Source organism: Chrysemys picta, chromosome 1, assembly GCF_011386835.1.
Source record: "Chrysemys picta bellii isolate R12L10 chromosome 1, ASM1138683v2, whole genome shotgun sequence".
NCBI lineage: Eukaryota > Metazoa > Chordata > Testudines > Emydidae > Chrysemys > Chrysemys picta.
The window spans coordinates 188,807,963-188,831,253 of record NC_088791.1 but is presented as its reverse complement, the minus strand read 5'-3'; the positions used below and the strand labels follow the sequence as shown (position 1 = coordinate 188,831,253).

General features: G+C 40.1%; 1 protein-coding gene and 1 long non-coding RNA gene across 6 annotated transcripts in view; one reads left to right on the top strand and one right to left on the bottom strand.

The window, feature by feature from the left end:
* The window catches only part of LOC135977226 (uncharacterized), a 117,888-nt gene extending 98,714 nt beyond the window's left edge, over positions 1 to 19,174 (bottom strand). Inside the window, exon 1 of the long non-coding RNA XR_010594601.1 lies at positions 19,018 to 19,174. This is a non-coding gene — a long non-coding RNA (uncharacterized LOC135977226). The remainder of the gene's footprint in view (positions 1 to 19,017) is intronic.
* Positions 1 to 23,291, top strand: part of GRIK1 (glutamate ionotropic receptor kainate type subunit 1) — a 225,070-nt gene extending 201,779 nt beyond the window's left edge. For 3 of the 5 annotated variants that reach the window (XR_010594598.1, XM_065576876.1, XM_005283895.5), the window contains 3 exons: positions 5,909 to 6,134; positions 12,004 to 12,254; positions 22,806 to 23,291. Coding sequence is in view for 4 of the 5 variants with exons in the window: in XM_065576876.1 (XP_065432948.1) it covers positions 5,909 to 6,134; positions 12,004 to 12,254; positions 22,806 to 22,961 (633 nt within the window). In the remaining variant the exon portion in view is untranslated. Of the gene's footprint in view, positions 1 to 5,908; positions 6,135 to 12,003; positions 12,255 to 14,148; positions 14,315 to 22,805 lie in introns of all 5 variants that reach the window. The other 2 variants (XM_065576883.1, XM_005283897.5) reach the window with 1 other exon arrangement.

Genomic DNA, 23,291 nt, shown 5'->3' with positions numbered 1-23,291 from the left:
ATGGGCAGTCATAGAAGATCAATGATGATTAGGCTCACAGTAGAAGTTCTAAAGGGAACATAGGAAAAAGTCCTGTCCCTTTGCAGAAAGTGACTGTGGGGGAGATGTGGTCTTGTTGAGTTCACAAGGCCCAGGGTTCCCAGAGGGCTGTTCCAGACCAGTCTGGCTAGAAGGCAGTGAGTGGGTGGGGGGATGGTATTGGACTTAGTGGACTCCGGGAGTGCCCAAATATTAGTGCAGTAGAGTCGAGTCCAGGCAGGTAGTGTCCTGCCCACAAGCCTGGTATGTTTTCCTGGGGAGAGACGAGGAGCAGTTTCCTGCCCTTCAGAAAGTGCTGAAGTGATTAGGAGGTCACTCGTGGCCACCAAAATAGAAACAAGGCATGCAGCAGCAGCAGCCACAGCAGTGAGTCTGGGTCTTGTACAGCAACATAGCTCTTCAGGAGCTTAGCTCTGACTAGGTTGGAAGGAAAAAAGGGCATAGAGCGGGCACTCTTTAAAAGTGTATTCTCTTTTGGAAGATACTCCTTGTGTTTAAAATGGGACATGCCAGTAGAATCAATCTCTTTCAAACCTGTAGAAAATTTTAAGGCACACCCACTGTTCCAGGCGCTCTTTGTGGTGAAAGATAGGTGACAGGGTGTCACGTGCCCTACATGAGATGCAGAGCCATTTTCTGGACTCCCCTTAGCAGTCAGCCCAATCTGGACTGACTAGTTCTAATCTATGGAATGTAAGACATAGATAACTCCTTAAAAGTAAAAAGAACTAGGAGGAGGGGCAGAAGCGGAAAGAGCCTGCAAAAAGAAATCCTAGGACCAGCTGGACTCTAGAGAAAGCCCAAGCTTAAATTTATAACTTGTTTAAAATAGTAAAAGGAAATCCCAAGAAGGGGGTATTTTTAGAAGCTATCGAGTGTATAGGGAATATGGTAGGAGCAGGTTGGGAAAACATGTTTACATCACTTGTCTAGGAACTCTGTTCGAATTTATTCAGTCCCACGCCCACTCGCATTCCTATTGTTGGTTTACAATACACACAGAATACAAACACACACACTTCTGAGTATATTTCCATTCATGTGTTGAATACCTTATACTAGTTCAATAGAAACTCCAAGCCTCTACACATTTCTCAAAAAAAATATTTTAGAATAAGAGCAGCTTTAAGAAATGAATGCATCTATCCCGTCTAGAGCTGTGCAAAGACGGGCCATTCCATTTCATGGAAGATCTGTTTCAAAATCTATTTTGTTCCAAATAGGACCCCCACAAAATTGAAATTCCCCTCAAAGGCACCACAGCACTCCGCATAGCAGGCTGCCCTGGGGCCACGGACCTTGGAAACCTGGTTCCCCAGCAGCTGGGTAGAAACATGCTTGGGTTCCACAGAACTGTCTCCACAAAATGCTTCAGTTTTGCTAAGTCGGCAAATTCTGATGAAAACTTGTCTCATTCAAATTTTTGCAACCAGCTCTTCTTGTAATTCTATCAGTTTGTTCTGTTTTCTCACTTTATTTTTGGCTCATCTATAATAATTGATGTTTAATTTCCCATTCTGAAGCTAGCAAAATCCTGCCTTCTGCTATGCATATACAGCTCCATTGAAATCAGTCAGTCCTGCATCTGCATCCAAAGGGCAGAAATTTGAATTTCATCCTTAGTGGAGAAATCTGTGTGTGTGAGGGGGCATGGCAGGGGGGTGGAAGGGGGGGGGAGGGGAGGGGTTAACACAGCAGGAAGCTAAAATATCTCTTGCAAACTCATCTGCATACAGAATACATTATTCCTATAACCTCTATAGGTCTGTATCAGTCTTAAACTACCCTATAAAGTGTATCAGTTTCAAAAATATATTCCTAATTAGGGTAAAAAATAGCTTATACTAATTGAGAAGAAACTGAGCAGATCCATTTAACCTTCAAAGTTTAGCATTGTCCTCTGACTGAACAAACTCAAGAGTAGAAGAAATATTAAGCCCCAAACTTCAGAGTCAAAGAAATTTTGCTTAAAAGTTTAATACGCAGCCAAGTAGGAAGTCAATATCTAATATGAGCTGCCATGCAGAATAGTGTTTAATAAGAACAGACTAACTCTACCCAATGAACCTAAAAATGGTCTGAGATAGACTGACAATATCCTGCACAAACCTTATGACATTAAAATAAAATGTATTGAATTAAGTTACACCTTATTCAATTTGGGTTCATACTTTTGGGGGTCCATTGTATTAAAAAGGCAATTGTGTATGTGTTTTTGTGGAATTATATGGTACCTTCTCTAGTAGGGAGGAGAATGCTAATGCATTTCCTTTGTTATCAACGCTTTGAAGCCACCCCTCTGGAGAGGTGCGCATATACTAGTTCAAACTAGATTCTAGGGACCAACAGACAAAGATAAATGACAACAGACATTGGATAAATAGCCTGGTTTTAAACTGGCTCAGGGCTTTCTTCCTGATCCAGCAACCAGACAGGACCCCTGGTTCACAGAGAGCCCCAGTCCTCAGGATAGGATTGGAAGGACTGGGCCTATTGAGGCTCCATAAGACTGGGTGCTTGTTCTGAGTTGAAGCTGTGATGAACTTGTAACCACAAGCCAGTGCCTTGGGTGTGGGTTTAAAGAACTGCTCCTGCAAGAATATGTTTTCTACTGTAGTATTTTTTACCTTCAAAATAAAATAGGGTTGCATAGAAAGAACTGTGTGGTACTTTTAACTATAGCAGTTACACTTATTAATTATCTCTGAAGATGAAGCCTCTCACTGCTGGGAACAATGCAGCAAATGCAGGGAACTGTAAAGTCTGGACATACCTCAGTCAGAAGGGGAAGAGACACAGGTCTCCACTCAAGAGAGGCAACCAGAGGGAAGCTGGAAGCCTGAGAATGGGTGCCATTGCTGGACCAGTGAGCGGAAATACAGGTTCAGTTATCCTGACCTGTGACATGGTCAGAAGAGTGTTACATCAAGACTATTCAGACGAAGAAAATGAGATTATGTGGTTTTACTACTGTAGCAAGCTGGAGGAAGGTTCTATGGGTTGCAGAAGGGAAGAATGTGGAGGAAGCACCAAGAAGTCAATCTGTGTGCCCTTGGCTAAGAATGTTAAATTGCCATTGGAGCAGCTCTCTTAATAAAGAGCCAGCTTAGTTTACCGGGAACAGAGTCCGCACATTACCCAGCACTCGGCACAAGAAATAAATGCAATCATCATTTTCAGTGTAGCCTGGAGTCCCCAGACAGAAGTGCCCATGTCCACAGACCTGGCTACAGGCAGCACCATACTCCTGTACATTTACTTTTCCTTTCCATTCCCCCAGCCTTTCAAAACCACACCAACCTGGAGCCTAACTACTACTAGGGTGGGGAAACAATACAATATTCACAAGCACTCAGTAACCAATGTGGGTAACCGGATTATGTCTTGCATCTCTAGCGGTAGCACCTAGATCAGTGGTTCTCAAACTAGAGCCGCCGATTGTGTAGGGAAAGCCCCTGGCGGGCCGGGACAGTTTGTTTACCTGCCGGGTCCGCAGGTTCAGCCGATTGTGGCTCCCACTGGCCGCGGTTCGCCGGTCCAGGCCAATGGGCTGGGGGAAGCGGCGGCCAGCATATTCCTTGTCCCGCGCCACTTCCCACAGTCCCCATTGGCCTGGAGCGGCAAACTGCGGCAGGTGGGAGCCGCGATCGGCCCGGCCCGCCAGGGGCTTTCCCTACACAAGCGGCAGCCCCAGTTTGAGAACCACTGACCTGGATGCCTCAAATAGATTGGGGCCCCCATTAGGCATACAAACTGAGGTAGAGACTCTTAATATCTAAGAGCCTGTGACATCTAAATAGACAAAGGGTGGGAAGGGGTAGCAGAGGCACAGAATTGTGAAGCAACTTGCCCAAGGTCACACAGCAGGTCAGCGCCAGGCAGAGACAAGGAACAAAACCCCAGCTTGTCTCGTACCCACAGCTCAGCACCCACTCTACTGCTAGCTCACTAGTCTTAACAACTTTGAAAGAGGTACTTCTTGGTTGCTGTAAAAATAGAAGTTTAAAACAAGGACTCTTACAGCAGGGATTGTGTTTCTTGTTCCAGATTCATTAGTATGTGTGTTTTTCACTTGGATCCTTTCTGTGAGTTTAAGTAACAGAAAATGCACCAGGCTAAAGGAGAACGAGTCCTTTTCCAACAGTATTTGCATTTATGTGACAAGAGGGAGAGTGCTACTTGGGAAGCTGTGAAGTGTTTGAAATTTCAAAAAAAAAATGAAAATAAAACCTCCAATTTATTAATTACTCATTCTGTAAATGGAGAACAGACTTTCATTTACATCATTGATGGGGTAGCCTTAGTCAAATGAAGCAATACAGCCTGGTTGTCTCGCTGAGTGAAAATAGAACAGAAAGATGTCCAATAGACGGAAACATCCATAGCACCAGTGGCTATGCAGGAAGTACTATCCTAAAGTGCAATGGAACACTCTAGAGAATTAAGGAGAGAGAGCGAGAGAGAGAGCGCAGACATAAAAATGGTGGTACATTGATTTTTGGCTAAAACATGCTATTAATAAACTGATTTCAGCTGCAGTGATGAATGCAACAACTTTTCTATCCATGTACAAATGTGTAATTGGACTGTACAGTTACAGTAGTTTTTCATTTTTGTAAAATGGGTGGAAAGCTATGAAGCGTTAAGAAAAAATACAGGTAATGTGGACAAAACGTTGAATGGTGCTCTAACCTTTAGACCAAATCTCAATTTGTAACTTTAAAAAAAAGGTGTGTGTTTAATATAGCATGACTGAGTACAAAAAAGAAGCAGGGAATAGTGTTAATATAGTGCAAACACTTCAGGTTCGACTGTAGCTACAAGAGAGGCGCACACTGAGCATATGGGCAGTGTCTTACTACCCCCGAGAGCTCCAGGAGGAATGGCGCTTAAGGCGGCATAACACCTCTTGTAGCACCTGAGCTAAAAAAGGGAGTGTGCACTGTGCACCATCCTCAAGGATTGTGAAACCTGCTCTCTGCTGTGTTCAGTTCCTCCCTTTCCCTTATTCCCCTCAAGGGGAGCTAAGAGGGGAACAGTTCTTGAGTTCCCTGGGATTGTGTCTGGCTCTTAGGTGAGGAGCATTAAGGACACTCCTTATGTACTTCCTCTCCCTCCCAAGCACCCCAGCAGGGACCCGGCACAATCTATTCTTTAGTTTTATTGTTTAGATGGCATCATATTACATGGCATGATCTGAAGCCCAGGTCTCAGCACATTAAGGCCCTACATGCTCCCTTTGAACACAATGGCAAAATGCTCATTGGTTTCAGTGAGAGCAGGATTAGGCCCTTTATGTTCGCTGTGGTGGGAGGCAGAAGCACAAGTGTATCAGGGCATCTTGGCTTTTAAGATTTCACTTCCTTCTCATATAGTTTCGAGCTTCCTTGTGGAGTGCACGACTTACAGACTACTGGCATCCGGATAAATAGTACCCTATTGATCAGCTTTTGGAACACAGTGTGGTACTACTGCCCAACGAAGAGGAAACAATGTCCCACAATGCAGTAATCTCAAACACTTGCTTACATGTAACCCAGCTAACTAATTCATTGGGCTCATTGTAACATCTTACATTTATAGAGCACTGCTCATCCAAAAAGATCCCACAGCTCCTCCCAGGTTACATGTGAACACTGAAATGCTGGCACCTCTAGGGCAGGAGGCAGGAAGAAACTAGCTCACAGCACACTGCACAGTGTGAAAAGAGTGTGTGGGGGAAAATGCTTCCAGGGAGTCTGAAAGAGTCCTCTCTCTGTCCCTCCCAATTCAAGAGGTGTTATTGACAGCGTTCACGCTAAGCATAGGAATGTTTTGCAAGTATAATTTGAGAACTAACATTTCTGCTGAATCCACTTTCCTTCCTTAGAAATCCAAAATATCAACATATGAAAAAATGTGGGCATTCATGAGCAGCAGGCAGCAGACTGCACTGGTGAAGAACAATGATGAGGGAATCCAGCGGGTGCTCACAACGGACTATGCCCTGCTGATGGAATCAACCAGCATAGAATATGTGACTCAGAGAAACTGCAATCTCACACAGATCGGCGGACTCATTGATTCTAAAGGCTATGGCGTGGGAACTCCTATTGGTAAGATGCATTAAAGATAATTAATGATCAGCAGACCTCAAGAGGTTCTGGGCAGTTAAATCTGGATGCCCATTAGGAGCTCTCTGTAACCTTTGAGCACCCAGGATCCTTCTTTCATTCAACGTCTCCCCTCTTGCCCCAGCTACAGCAATGGCTCTACTCGGCAGGGGCAAGAGGGCGGCTTGTAAGCAAACAGGAAAATTAAGATGTAGAGCGTGCCTTCAAGAAGCAGTCAGTTGGCCTGCTGCTCTTGTGGATAAAAGGTCCTGTTCACGGGTGACGGGGTGCCCTCTGCTCCTCCCTCCCATGTTATTAAACCATGCTAGCAAGACAGATTCCATATTTGGTCCAGGAGCCTTTTATATATAAATATATATAAAGATGGGGATGTGGGGGGAGAATCAAGGTGAATGTGATCTCCAACATATGTACCCCTTGAAAAGCTGCATGAAAGGAGACAGGATTGATATCGCACCCTATGCGCCATTGCCTGTGCACCTTAGTAGAATAGTCTACAAAGTTTGCAATGATTTTCAGAGCAATATGTAGGGACTATAAGAAGCCATTGCAAGACTATATTCCTACATCAAGAATCTCAATGCTTTGGGTGCATTCTTAAACCCAGCTCCCTCACTTCCGCCAATAAGTAGCTGCCCTTTTCGGTGGATTTGCTTGCCTTGCCCCTGTATGTTTCAGTACTTTGCCAGTTATACATATTTAAAGAGATAGCGTATTTTCCACAGAAAGTGGGTCCTTCTGCAAATGGACATTGTGTAGCCAGTTCTTTTTCTAGTTTAATATATTTGTCCTGCTCAGTCATGCACTCACCCCACCCATGTCTCTTCTCGGTTTACATCAGCGTAATTCCACTGGCTTCAATGGAATTAGCTATAGATTTACACCGGTATAACTGTTCACAGACTTTGTCCTTTCAATTTCTTCTTTGGCCATTTTGAGTGAAGTGGAACAACCCACAGTACACATACCCCTAGGGGTAAATAGTGGTCTTCCAAGGGGTACATCAACTCATCTAGATATTTGCCTTTATTGATTTTTACAATAGGCAACATAAAAAGCACTAGCAAAGTCAGTACAAACTAAAATTTCATACAATGACTTGTTTATACTGCTCTATATACTGAAATGTAAGAACATTTATATTCCAGTTGCTTTATTTTCTAATTATATGGTAAAAATGAGAAAGTAAGTAATGTTTCAGTAACGGGAGGCTGTGACACTTTTGTCTTATGTCTGATTTTGTAAGCAAGTAGTTTTTAAGTGAGGTGTAACTTGGGGGTATGCAAGACAAATCAGACTCCTGAAAGGGTACAGTAATCTGGAAAGGTTGAGAGCCACTGAGGTAGAAAGCCTGCCCCAGTATATTGAACTCTGCCCAATCTTAGCCAAAATTCCCTAGAGATGATATTGTAAAAATATTTTTCCATTGCTTATGTGAGAACAAACTTCTCTGGCTGAGAAGAATGAACCAAAAATTTTAAATATCCCAAAATAAAGATAAATACATGGCAAGAATTTCATAGCAGTTATAAAGCTTCCATGCTTAAACTAAAAACAATGAAGGATAATTGGAACAGATGGTAATCCTCAGAGAGAATACATCCACTGGAAATGCAGCTGTGGAATATATTGTAAGAGGTTTCTTGTATGATGAATACGCTGTTTTAGAAAGATCAGTTAGGATTCAAGGATATATAGAATATATGTACAAGTCTCCAAGTGTCTTGAAATAAACCATTTTAATGTCATATGGGCAATTTTAATAAGAAATTAAAAGTTGAAACTTGCCCTAGACAAGGTATGCCGCAAAGATACTCCCATAACACACATGAATTCCCAAAGGAATCGGGCTCAGTTGTCTTCTCCCAGTATCCAAGACCATCCCATCAAGTTATTTCTAAGATGAACGTACTTTGGGTTCTCAGTATTTTTAGGACCAAATATTTAGCCAAATCTGCCCTTGTGCAATCCTCAGAATTCAAATGCACAAACATGCCTACACTTTACAGGTGGAAACAGATGCCCAGGCACTTCAGAAATCCTCATGAATGTGCCAAGTAGGATCACAGTGTTGTCCTCAGACAAGTGGAAAAGATAAAAATGTAATTCTTGATTAAAAAAATCTGTATATCTACCTGGGGACATGCATGGCTTTTAGCACTAGAGATAGCTGGAAAATGGAAATCCTTAGCTGTGAAAAATTTCGCATCTTTGAAAAAAATTTCAGTAAAACAGGGATAAAACATCAAAACTGAAATATTTCATGGGAAAGGTTTTCAAGAAAAATTAAATTTCAGAGGAACCAAAGTGAAATTTTCCAGGTTTGCAGCTGCCCAGCTGAAAGGCTCTTGTCAAATTATAAGAGCCTGACCCTGTGACAGCCAAGTTGAATGTCTACACTGCAATTAAAAAACGGGGGCTGGCCCATGCCCACAGACTGGGACTCGCGGGATTCAGGCTAAGGGGCTGTTTAATTACAGTATAGACGTTCCAGCTCCAGGTGCTCTGCCTCGGCAACTCAGAAAGTGCAATTGACAAGACCCTTCCAGGCAGGCAGCTGTCATTTTGATTTTCCTGATGGAAACTGATTTTTGGGGGGGCAGAGGGGGGAGGAGAGAAACTGAAATGTTTCCACTGAAAGTTTCAGTTTTCCCAAAAAAAGGGCATTTTTCATTGGAAAAATCATTCCAACATTGTTTTCCTACCAGCTCTACTTAGTATCTGAGCAATCTCCACAAGTTAAAAAAAAAAAAAAAGAGAGAGACAAGGCTCTTTCTTCCTTCCCTAGCACAAAGAGGCAGATATAGGGGACCTTCACTGTGTTGTTTCTATTAGTGGTTTTTAGTGACTGTGTAAGATATGGGTTTTGCATTTGGCTCTGAACTAAAGCAGCCAATACTTGTTTTTCTTTAGCACGTATCTGCTTAGTGCATTCTGAGAGGACTAGTGCATAGGACATAGGTAACATTTAAAAAAAAAACAATATGCAAAAGGGCATCTTAGGAGGAATTCAGTTGAACAAAGAAATGTTATTAAATGCGTCAAACAAGCACTAATTTCACAATTACTGCTGCCAGTGCCCGTGTGCTAGTAATTCTCATACTAACTATTAACAGTGATTTGGGAGGTAGCTAAGCAAGTGGGTAGCTGTATTTCAACAACCTGAGAGGTGGCTTCTGTTAACAGCACCAAGGCCATAAATTAAATATTGAACAAAGAGGTATCAGAATGGATTTGTGTGAATTTTCACTACTTTCCAATAATAATTTTAAAAGTTCCAATCCAATGCCCTAGGCACACTTGGCAAAAATTCTAAAAGTACAAGTATAAATACAGTTGTCTCTGTTACTCCCAAGATTGAATCAAATAACCCCACAGCAACAGAAACAAAGAATAGATGTTCCACACAATCCCCACACCAACCCATCTCCTTATGGTGGGGTCGGAAGGGGGGAGAAACAGAGGGAGAGAAGAGGGGCCTTGCAGTATACCCTGCAGGCTAACAAACTCTAGCTGTTGCAGGAATCAGAACCCCTCCTAAAGATTAGGCAGTTGTACTCACTTTCCAGGAGGCACTGCTTACTGTATTTTAACTGGCAACTTTTAACTTTCTTTTAAGATTTTTTTAAAAATCTAGAATGCATGTTCATTAAAATAAGCTATTCTTATACAGGGTATAATTTTCCCTTCATTGCTGGCTACCAGGGCCGGCGCTTTCACTAGGCGACCCTAGGGCGGCAGGATTTGGGGGGCAGCATTTTGCCATCCTCGGCAGAAATTCGGCTGCGGTGGGTCCTTCCGCTCTGGATCTTCGGCGGAAATTCAGCGGCGGGTCCTTCACTCGCTCCGGGACCCGCCGCCAAAGTGCCCCGAAGACATGGAGTGGAAGGACCCCCGCCGCCAAATGCTCAGAGGAGGAGCGCTGCCGCCTAGGGCGGCAAAAACCCTGGCGCCACTCCTGCTGGCTACCCAAAGCAAAGGCTGCTGATCTTTGGTTACCCAGAAAGACTGCATAATCTGATATCTCTTGGCATCTGCGGTCTCAGCATATCCTACTGCTGACAACAGACTGTGCTCTGAAAGCTATCTGAGGCTTGGCACTGCAAATGAATGAACTAGGATGTTTTTTACATTGTTTCTCTAAACAATATAGTAGGCTAAAGGAAATAAAAAGCTCGGGGGGTGTCTTACTGTATTCATAGTACAATTATTTTAATACATTTGTTTATTGTACCATAAGATGCATGGCATGTTAGAGAGAATGGATTTATGGGGACAGATTTTCATAGGTATTTAGGCACCTAAAGATGTAGATAGGCTCCTAGTGGGATTTTCCAAAACACCTAGGCACTTTTGAAAATTCCACTAGATGCCTATTGTTACATGCCTAAACACCTATGGAAATCTGACCTGCAAGTCCTGCCTTAAAGAACTCAGTGTTGTTTACATTGATCAGGTTGGAAATTGCATCTAAAGTCTGCAGCTAAAATTACAATTGTGGAATCATTACTTAGACAGCTGTCTTGCTAATTACTAAGCTAGTAGGTACGATGACTAGTCACACAAATAAGTGATTGACCACATTGGAGTTCTTCCAATCTCTACTATAAGGCCATATCTACACTACAAAATTAAGTTGATCTAGCATACGTTGGCACACAGCCACCACAGTAATTACATCGCTTGTGTGTGTCTACACTTTGCTCTTTGTGTCGGCGGTGTCCCCCCTCACCAGGAGTATTTGTATCAATTGTACTGTCAGCGTGGGAAGGATCCTGAAAGCCAGCAACAGTCGACACTTAGCACTGACACTGCGCCAAGCTAATTACATCAACCTCGACTCTACGCCACTCAGGGAGGTGGAGTTATGAAGTTGGCATAGCAGGACAGTTACGTCAGGAGGAGTGAAATGTATGTGTAGACATTTCCATAGTTAGGTCAACATAAGCTGTAGCGTAGACCAGCCTAGGAGACAAAGCTTCTTACAGTTGAAAGTCCAGACTGGGGAATTTTGTGCTTGCTGCTAATTAGTCCTGTCTACACTGCTAGCTCCTGCTAATCTATTAAGCTTAATTGCTCCATTGCTACTTTGTTCTGGCAGGGGGAGGCGGTGGCCAAGGCACAGTTTTAACCCCTTGCTTGCCAGGCTTCGTGCATACTCATCCACTCTGATAGTATAGCATGCATTGGTGTGTTGTTACCAGTAGATTGTCAGTGGAGGGAAAGCAATAAATAACAGAAAGAAAGGCCTCAAGTACTTTATTATCTGCACCTATATGCTGGCAAAACTTTGCAGAATGCAAAGAAAATACAAGGCCAGCTTCAGCTCTCATAACCATCCAGCTCAATTGTCATAAATAAGGACGCAAAGGTATAACTGAGGCCAGAACTTACTTAACTCACTGTGTGTTTTCTTAGATTGTGCTGAGTTTTAAATGCAGTGGTAAAAAAAAAATTGAAGTAAACTGAATAGATGTAAAAGTAGAGAGTCTAGGAGAATGTGAAATACTCAGACACAGAAAGGAATTTAGGGGAAAATCTGCTGCAATGCAGTGGGTTAGCCAAAGTCCATTGTAGGCACCCAGAGAAATCCCAATGCATTCCCAAATGAATAGCTAGACTTAGAGATCCCTCTCTTTGTCAGTCAACAATGCAAATTTCACTAGCTAATGCTATCCATCTATAAGAATGAGAGAGAAATCTAAACATAAGCAGTCATTCACAGAACTGTTTTGGTTATACTCTATCAGGAATAATTTGTATTGTTATAAGGGTGCACTTTTGTCTCAAATGCACATCTCCCCGCCCCAGCCCTGCAACAAATACTAAATGGTTTGTTCTTGCTCTACAGGGTCTCCTTATAGAGACAAAATTACCATTGCCATTCTCCAGCTACAGGAGGAGGGGAAACTGCACATGATGAAAGAAAAGTGGTGGCGGGGCAATGGGTGCCCTGAGGAGGACAGCAAAGAGGCCAGTGCTCTGGGGGTTGAGAATATTGGGGGTATCTTTATAGTGCTTGCTGCCGGACTTGTTCTTTCAGTGTTCGTAGCCATTGGAGAATTTATATATAAATCCAGGAAAAACAGCGATATTGAACAGGTGAGTTGTCTATTGCCAACTCGTTTCTGGTTTGTTTTTTAGGGCTGGGGTTGCCATGGTATAGGAAGCTGTACCATTAAGAGTCTATTCAGGCTCTTGTGTTATTGAATCTTTGCCATGCATTTCTGGCACTAAAGCCACATAAATTTATTAAATGAGAAGAGGGAAGTACCTCACACTCAATCCAATTAGCGTTATTTAGTATGACTGTGCAGAAATTTCAAGCATAGTTAATTTCTCGAACAGTTGTTGCTTGGTCTTAACTCTTCAAACAAATGGATTTGGAAAGGAATAAAAACAGAAAACTGCAGCTCTCTCTATAGCTTCAGTATCATCCCTTTGGTAATGGCAGCAATCTACTGGTCTGTCTCCACCAATGCAGTTCTCTCTCACTCTAAAGCATTCCTTCAAAGCCAGGTGTCTGCATGTTCCACAGGGAAGGGCAGGCCATAAAGTGGGGAGCCTTGATAGAAAGATGGGAGCCACAGAACAGTAGGATCTAGCTTAAAAGTGATCCCTGAAGTAACTCCATTGAGGGGAATGAACAATATAAAAACCCAAGAAAATAATGGATGGAAACAAATACATGGATTTTGCAATGTTTGAGGAAATACTATTCTGTTTTCATTATAGAACCTAGCACACACTAAATATGTTTAAGAACAAAACGCGATGAAGAGCAGTACTACTAAGCACACCCCAGATCCTGCAACGAATACTAAATAATTTGTTCTGCTCTACAGGGTCTCCTTAGAAAGACAAAATTACCATTGCCATTCTCCAGCTACAGTACAGTTACTGTCCTCAGTAATCCCTACTTTGTCCCTATGTCTTCCCTTGTCACTTTTCTACTGAGACCCCGATTCTGCTATCTCATCTTTGTAGGTGGATCCCCAGGGCCTGCTCAGCCCCCCATTTCACTTCTACGGGACTTGGCTTGGGATCAGATTGGAGGCAGGCACCATGGCTTTATTTGTCTGTATGGCGCTTAGGTGCATCCAGTGGATCAGTTAGAGCCAATAACAGTGTTAGTGGCATCACATTAGTTTGGCCATCATGGTACAGGGATAGGCTTATTGCATGATCGAGGCCTAAAATACTCTAAACTGCTCCATGCAGGCAGATCCCTGCACCTGAGCAGACCCGCACTAAAGTCAATGGCGCTGCACATGGACACAGAGGTCTACCTATGTGGAGCGATTTACAGGATCAAGGCTTTAGTAAGCCAAACATTTGGTATTTTAGGCATAAATTCAAGAGAACTGATGTACTTTGTATATATTGTTAATTTCTTATAAGTTTTAAAATCTCAATTACCAGTTTCAAAAACATACAATGAAAAGAGGGTTTCTCCAGCTCTTGACTCAGATAGGTTTTATCCATTATTCTATTTCTATCCTTTTTGTATAAAAAAGCAAAGGTAATGCAGTTGATTAAAGTTTGTAGGAAAAATGATAATGGGATAAGTGTGTAGGACAATATTTCTGGAATCATAATGAATAGGCCAAAAATTGTATCCCAAGAAGACTATTAATTCACTTCTTTATAATGTGGGTGAGTACCAGTGTGAATCTGATGTGACAAGTTCAGTTGATGTGCAAATCCTGCTACTATATCACAGCAACATGCAATAGACGGTAGCTTGTCTCATCATAATGAAAATCTTCAGTTGCATTAGAGTAAAGTGGCGATATCATATATTACTATCACAGAATATGTGGGAAATGACTGTATAAAAAGAAGAATACAGAGAGTTTCATTAGGACTATAAATTGCATATAATCTGTGACTTTTTCTGTTTCCATAATAGTATTTTTAATTTAGAGGTCTCATTTTCATATTTTTTGTTATTTCACTTATTTATTTTTTCTCCATTTTTTTTCCTGCATGCAAGGCCTTTTGTTTCTTTTATGGACTACAATGTAAGCAAACCCATCCATCCAACTCCACCTCTGGAACCACCTTATCTACGGAGTTAGACTGTGGCAAATTAATCCGAGAGGAGCGAGGGATTCGAACACAACCCTCAATTCATACTGTATAATCAGTAAAGGAAAAAGGTGTGTCCAATGGAAAGCATTCATCTTAAAGAGTGTACATGACAGTGCTCAAAATATTGCCTCGCATATTAATAGCCTTAAAGCCTGACTACTGTAGCAGATGGCTCTCCAGGGTCCTGAGAAACTGAGCAGTTAAGTGCATATCATAGAATAAAAAATAGATTTAAAAAAAAGTGTTAGTCTCTATATCTCTCTATAGAGAATAAGCTTCTTTTCATTCCTTTGGGTAGTTCAGCATTTTCAGGTGAGAAAAATGTATTTACCTTCTTTCCATCTTTCCCTTGCAGTGCCATTTGCTGAAAGTATGATTTGCAGGAACTCACTCTTTAGTCTCTGCAGAGCATTTAGCAAGAAGTCCAGGCAGTTATTTAGAAACCTCACAAATCAACAATCTGCAGGATTCCATTAACTCTCTGAAAGACCCGTTCATGGCAAAGAGCCAGTGATTTTTAGCTGACAGCACTTTGTTCCCAGTGTCAAATATTTAATTAATTTTAATTCATCCATTTAAAATTCATTATACACCACCTCCAAGCAGCTTGTACTATTGTACCACAAAATCACACTTAGGTTTTAAGCTGGTAACCATTAACATTAAAAAGAAAACTATTCCGTGAATACATCCTCATAGAACACCTAGTTTTCTTCTTGTATATACTAGTTTTACATCAGTGTAATAGCATAGATTTAATTTTGATGTTCGTCTGTGTAACTGAAAGGAGGATCAGACATACTGTACTTATTATAAGACAGAGGATTCTTTCATGGTATAAGCACCAATCAGGATATCAAATCATGTTGAATTGTAAACCCTTGGCATTTGTTTGCACAATAAATATACAAGTTACTACAAAGTTGTGTGTAGGAAGTTGGTCTGAATAGCTATGCTGAAATACTATTGTGACTGTAGTTTTAGATATATATTTATATAAATCTGGAATCAGAATAATGTCATGAACCATGATAAACTGCCCTTTATTCTAAATAAACCCAGTTACTTTTTATCCAGATCTGATTATACCCCAGCTGATCCTGTAATTTCACTTATTTCATCTCCCACACATCACTCCCATCTGTCTCTTTGGTAGTGTCCTGACCATTAGAATTCATTTGTATTGATCATCTTTGTCTGCTATGGGTACTTGAGTTTTTTTATCTATTGGTATGGTTTCTTTGTACACTGCAGTTTACCCTTGCAACACAAGATGTAGCAAGTTAATGATCCCCTTTTTTTGATGGACCATGTCTGAGCTCTATTGCAATTAAACACTTCTTGCTGATTGACTTCTTCACACTAAGTAGGTGAAGTGCTCCAGATGCTCTAGTCTCCCTTAACACACTCCAACTCAGCCCTGTTCTGATTTCTTCTATCTGCTTTCTATCTGACCTGAATACTGAGACAAGAAAACATGGTCTTCTATATACAGTGACAGGAGTTCTGTTCATTTTGTTTCCATTTTGCATTATTGTCTATTGGCCAATTTTATTTACCCTTTTAATAATCTTAGTGGTTTCCCTGGTTCTTCTATTGATCTTAAAAACCATTTGTGTTTTTATGACCAAGAAAGTACTCTTTACAATGTAAGCATGTCAGTTTGTGTCTGTCCCACTCAAGATCCTGGAAGAAGTTATCCTGGTTATGATGGAATTACTCACAATAGTTAATACTTCACCTTGTAACAAAATTTGTTGGCTAAGGCCCCCAGAGCTTTGATCCATAAGTCTTGGCAAAATTTGTGTGCTTACAAACCAAGATCTAATCGCAGTGAGAGAATTAGGCACTCTAGTCCCAATTCAACAAAGCATTTAAGCATGTGATTTCCCCAGTGAGAAAAAAACTTTAATGCCAATCAAATCCAGCTCCTCTGAGCTCTCAGAGAAGGACAATGACTAATATGCTTATTATCCTAAACATTGTCCCCCTCAGTTTCCCATTCACCAGTCCCTTAATCTCCATTGAATTTTGGATGGACATTCAGTGTGGAGTGCCTTTGTTTTGTTCAGTTTTTAGATGAGCACCATCACATCTTTGAGAAAGACTATAGAAAAAAAGAGCCAGTCTTAAGAACAATGCTCCTTACTTCTTGTCTTACTGTGCCAAACAGCATAGTAGATTTAGCTTGCCTCTGGGGACAATCATGAAACAATTATCTTGTTTTTAAATGGAATTTTATATCTAACCACAAAGATGTGTTAAAAAACTTGCCGTTCAAAAATTATACCAGCATCTGTTCATGTGAAAAATGGGACAATCACTTGAGCTCTAATAGAAGGTACATTTGTAGCGAAGGTACCCGATCCTGCCAGGTGCTCAGTGCCTCCAGAGAGGAGCTATGCACTCTCAACTCCTATTGAGGTTAATGGAAGTTAAGGGCATTTAGTAATTTTAGTCATTGCACTTATCAAAGCCAAAGTACTTGATCCTAAATGGTTATATTTATTTGTATTATGTTGGTGACTAGAGTTCAGGGCTCTCTTGTGCAGTCATTTAGAGAGACTCCCTGGCCTAAACAGCTTGTATTCTACATCAAAAAAAGGACAGAGTGGGAAGACAAAAACCATCACCATCTCCATTTACAGATGGAAAGCTAAGCCCTAGAGGGATTAAATGGGTTATCTGAGGTCACACAGGAAGTCTGTGGCAGATCAACAAACTGAACCAATTGATGATCAAATTCTTAAATGTTTTGTCCACACAGATTGTAAGGTCTTTGGGGCAGCGACCATCTTTTCTTTCTGTGTTTGCACAATGCCTAGCACAACGGGACCTGGTCTATGACTGGGGGTTCTAGGCACTACGACCATTTTTTTACATATTTTAAAAACGAATGTTGTAGCGCATCGAACTGGAAGTGTTATCTTTATTTAATACTTTTTGTGTTAAGAGGACTATGTCCAAAGACTATCCTTGCTTAACTAGATAATTATATTTTACCTATTATTTACCATGTCCTTATGAACAATATTCTGCAAAGGCTTCAAAATGCGCTGCAATTACACTTTTCTATAACATGGTTAACGTGCTTATCATTATGAGGAACAGGTCGCTTGTTTCAGATTATAAATATAATTATCTAAAAGGCAACTTGAAAATATGCAGACATCAGTCTCTAAAATTATTAGTAAGCATCAGGAGACATTTAGAGTCCTTTCATGCATGACTTAGACTCTACACATGCTTAATGTTTTGTGAGTTGTATAAACAAATCTGTGTACTCTGAGCAAGTGTGGTACAAACCAGAAAGGTGTGGTAATGATCACTGAAATAATTAATAAAACCCTTCACATCTCTGAAGTTTAATTCTACTCTGAGAAGTGACTGCATACAAATAGCATTTTATCATTTCTCAGTAACATCTACGTCAAATTTTCAAGAAGGATTTTTCCCCAAACTACTAGCTCTGCAACTTTACCGTCTGCTTCAAAAATCAATAGGCACTCAGTCCTTCTCATGCATTTACACTAGTTCTGAAAGATATGCAGGTCAGATTTTACTCTCAGTTATCCCACTAGCCTTGTGGTTTGTGGGGCTGGCAATCAGAGAAACCATCTTTTTTCTTACCAACTGAAAACTGGGAAAAAAAACATGAAATGCCCATTTTTACAGTCACTTTCAGTGCAGAACTAGGCTTTCTAAAAATCTGATGCACAGTTTAGAATAGCTTGCCTGCTGGTCTAATTTGTATAATTAGCTCTTAGTGGCGGAGTACTCAAGCAGACTTTGAATTCACTACAGCAGTGATATTTTCACAAGAAAGAACTACTTTGAAACATTTTCCTCCAGTATATTAGATACAAGGCAAAGTACTCCGCCCCCTCCCCCCCCCCATATTAAGCATATGCCACTGTTTCATCTATGTGTAACTATAAAAACATGGCTACTGTGGCTCACAGAAGGGAAATCCTGATTCAGGCTCTTCTTTCTCTGTTACTAAACTCTGAGCTGGATTCTTGTCATATATTCTGCCAGGATAAATTTGTCTCATCAGTGAAGAATTTTCATAATTCTCAAGTGTGACACAGCACCTCTAGATTAAGGTATTTCTTCTTAGGTATTTATGAAGTTCAGTATAAAGTCTTCTGAATAGATTGAAACCACAGGCTTCAAAGATTCATGTGTGGCATATTGAGTCAAGAATTACATTTCCCTGTTTTCCTCAATCTAGTCTCTATTACATTTTTTTTTAAATCCCTGTCCAATTAGGTAGCTACCCCAAAGTCTAACAGCATTTTCACTGTTTTGAGATGGGAGCGGAGGAAAGATTTGGAAGACCTGAGCAGGTGATGGATCTGCTGCTATGCCCATTATACAGTGGAGAGACCAATTCCCTTGTTTAATTAGGCCTCAACCAATATATTTTAAAGGAATAACGTTCCCATGCAGTGTTTGCAAGCCAAATACTGCAGCATCCCAACAGAACCAGCAAGTGAAGCACACTATAAGCAAAAATGAAATTTACAGGTCTGTCTTCAATGTTCACCCTCAACTAACTCTAAGGAATTGACAGTATTAGAACAATTTTTAAAGCTCTTAAAAAATTTCAGTTTGAATACCTCAAGAAGAGGTAAAACCCAGAAGGTGATTTTAAATGTAATTTTAACTTCACAATGCCCTTTTAAAAAAAGAATGTTATGATATTTCATATACATTACTTTTTCATAAAGATCCTTTAGCAGCTTGATAATGGAATGCATTTCCTTACCGCCATTTTTTCTTCTGTCAGTCACATGCACGCTGGCTTGGCTTACAGTTGCTCTGTAGTGCTGATGCAAGTTTGTCTCCTCATCTGAAAAGTTCAGGGCAATTCTGATTTTTGAACATCTGTCCTGCTTCCTCATCTCCACTTTGCATGACACAAACTAGAAAGAGCAATTGTCAGTGCTTCATGTTGTTACTGGGCCTAGGTCACTTTAGAAGCAGTGAAGTGTGATCTATGTACACGTTTAAGATAAACAGTACTTTGGGGTATGTTTCATGGGGCCCATAGGGGATTTTGTATGACGTTCTTCTGATGAACTTTCAGTGTTCTAGTAAATAATTTAAGGAACCTTCTCCAGTTGCACTTCAGAACATCCTAAAGTGCATGAAAATGGGAAGGGAGGAAGGAGAAGCAGTACAGAGTCGCTCATCTCAAGGCCTTTTAAAACTATTTGTAGAGACCCACCATCTCCTCCACTCTGTTTTCTAAAAGGTGGCAGGACTTTGCAGACAGACACAGATATGCCATAGATCAAAGTTGGAGCCTACAAACCTTGTCAATATTCCCTTAAAAGGATCAGTCCAGGTTCCCAGTCTTATTTTTACGTTCACTTCATTATTATAGGACTCTGTTAAACGAAAACAACTTTTGTAGCTGGTTAATTCTCCCAAGACATAGATTTAAATCCAACCCTAGGGCTACAACAACTCGTGTGTTTCCAATAGATACAGCATTGAGAGCTGTGGTGTGTAGGAGTCAGGAAGTTGTCATATAAGCTTTCCTCCTTCCCCTTTCCCAAGTTGTGCCTTGTATATAACAGCAGATTCCAGTGTGTGTTTGCTTTTGGCTGATTAACCTCTCTTCTGAATGGGTCAGCCCAAATCTATATGCTGAATTGCTTGTATGGCTGCGGATATTTTCTGCGGGACAAAGACATTTGGGATTAAGCCAGGGCCCCCATATGTACTTCTTGTAAATATGATAAACTATTTATAGATAAAGCCAAATTTAAAACCAAGACCAGCAACAGACCTTTAAACCAATAACTCTTGAAACTGGTGATAACGTAAAATGTTTAATAATGAGCAAGATGGCAGAAGTTTACTTCTGAAATGCAAGATCTAAACACACACAGACACAGACCTGGATAAACAGCATCAACCTATCAATGATGTGTCAAACATCTCTGCATAAATATGACATGTTCTTCGTGGGATTAAGTTTCTTGATATCAAATGATAAACAATGTAATGAGTACAGTATGATCTGGATAAACTGAATAAGTTTGGGGAAAACCTAGATGTAAACATTAACATGCCAGTAAAAGATATTGTTCCGACTATAGGAGTTATCCCTATGCACATCTTGCAGAAATCTACATCTATAACACACACAACGAACAATGATTAGTATCAGACGCTGCATTACAGTTATATAAAAAGTAGATAGTCTAGCGATTCATATATTCCCTTGCTCAATCACCATGGAATTCTTGGCTCATTCTAAAAATCTGGATTAAAAAAAAAAATCCAATTACAATTAAAGTAATGTAGAGGGAGTAACCACGCATTAGAGCCAGTGAGTTGGTGCATATAATTTTTATCAGCTGCAGAAATCAGTGGTGACATTCTCTGAAAAGGCTTTGCTCATGCAATTTAAAAGTCACTTCAACAGCAGGATGACACCTGCTTCAGCAACTGCTGCCAGAGGGCCCAGAGATCTATCAAATATCACTGGTTCAAACTAATGGTTAACACCAAAAATTCCTAAATTGTGTGGCCAAAAGCTCTATTTAAAATGATAATTACACCAGTGAAGTCCTGACTATTACCAAGGGCTGATCTACTAGAAAGTAATTTGAAGAAAGCAGTATGTTTTTCTTGCCCATATCGATTACATTTTATGTCAGTCATGAGTTAATAACCATTTAATTATTATATACTTAAGGCATTCAGTGTTTCATAAGATGAACAAAAATGAAGCCTCTCAAAGAAAGTGTATATTAAATAATCTAGGGTCATACTAGGTCCGTGTGCAACATATTGCTCAAATAAACTCTCACCAGGTACACCACAGTATATACTACATTGTATGGAGTACGTACAATATATGCATGTACACTGAAGAAGCATTCATAGTAATGCCCCAATCTCTGACTGGAGCTGTGTGCACACCAGCTTGCAGAATCAGCACCAGGCACTACTCAGATAAAGGAGGGCATGGTTAATAGTAGACCAGACATGGTACTGGAAGTCTAGAATTCCTGAGTTCTAATCTCTGCTCTGACAAGGATTCCCTCTGCAGCCTTGGTAAATCACTTTTCTGCCTGAGTTAACATCTAACATAAATAGGGCTGTCAAACTATTAAAAAATTAATCACGATTAATCGCAGTTTTAATCACACTGTTAACCAATAATAGAATACCAAATTTATTAAATATTTTTGTTAAATACTATTTCATTTTATCTTTTTTACCGTGCAAATATTTGTAATAAAAATATAAAGTGAGCACTGTACACTTTGCATTCTGTGTTGTAATTGAAATCAATATATTTGAAAATGTAGAAAAACATTCAAAAATATTTAATAGATTTCAATTAGTATTCTATTGTTTAACAGTGAGATTAAAATTGTGATAATCGCGTGAGTTAACTGCGATTAATTGACAGCCCTAAACATAATGCCATACTTCACATTTTAAAGTCTTTCTTGGGAACTCGAAGCTGGTAGGAAAGCTTGGATTTCTCTCTTTCCCCTAGAATAAATATTTCATATTTAGCTCTGCAGGGCTTTGACATATTAGAATTGACTTGTTACTGGTCAAGGACTGAATACAGCCCATCTTCCAGCAGTGTAATTTTAGGGGAAAATCCATGTTTGGGATATAGGAAACGTTTCTATGGGCTGTTTAAAAAAGCATCTCTTAAAACTCCTCAGAGGGGTTTGGAACGTTAAAAATAAGGGATGGACTAGTGGGCTGGGTACTGGTGAGGTGGTCAAAAAAAGTACATTTTAATCACACTTATCACCTGATTTTTTTTAAAATCTATATATTAATTGTACATCACAACTCTTTCCATTTGAAGCTATCTACATTTCCATACCACATGGTGTTATTTTAGCAGTCAGCTTTATGTTATTTTCCCCCCAACACATCTTCATGAATCCTGTAGCCAAACGGCATTCCACTTTCTAAACCATTTTGCAATTTTCCAACTATTTCACTCTAATGTAATTTCTCCTTTCCTGGACACACGTTTTAAAAGTGTTTTTCCTCTATTTCTCTGTCAAAAGAGCATTGGAAAATGTTTTATTTATAGATTCATTAATTTCATGGGTGGGGGAGGAGAAATCAAATAATCGTCAAAAGAAGTTGTATTTGTTCTCTTTAGCACTATGTGTTTCAAGACTAATGTGAATACGGTTTTCCGAGGAAAGGTAAGTTTCATAATCTGAAGGCACCATGGAAGGCATAAATGTGTTTAGGTAGGATTTTCAAAACCGCATAACAGTGGCCTAACTCTGCTTCCATTGCAATAAATGTTAAATTAATTTTCAAAGGGAGCAGGATTGAGTCAGTGCCCAGAGCTTTTGAAAATCCCATCCACTGTGCAATATGGCCCTACTCCACAGACTGTTTAATTCAATGAAGAGACTCCCAGAACTCATGAAGTCCATGAATCAAGCCTTAAAGCCTGTGTTTATAGAAACCTAAAGCCTAAGTTTTGCAGAATTTAAGTTTGAAATTTATGTTCATTGAATGTTAAACACTTTTTCCACATTTCTCTAGTGTCTTTCTTTTAATGCTATAATGGAGGAGCTCGGAATTTCACTCAAGCATCAGAAGAAGTTAAAGAAAAGGTCAAGAACTAAAGGGAGATCATCGTTCACAAGTATCCTTACTTGTCATCAGAGGCGGACACTGAGGAAAGAAACCATGGCTTAAACAAAAACAAACAAAAAAACCCTCTTGGGAAACATCAGGAATAAAAAACAAAACAAAAAACTTTGCTGCCTACAAAATTGACTATGAAGGAATTTCTGAAAATAGACATTTAACTTGTTCTTCAGAAATTGTGTGGGGCTTCTTTTTATCTGGGGAAGGTATAGCAGTTTAAATGCTCACATAGACTGATATATAACTAATTGGAAAAGCGTCTCACCATATCTTTTGAAAGGAATTTGTATGCTGACCTGTTTTGCATCTCTGTTCCCTCCCCATACATTGCTGTATGTGCTTTCTAAATAAATAAAGATACAGGGTTGTTTTTTCCAA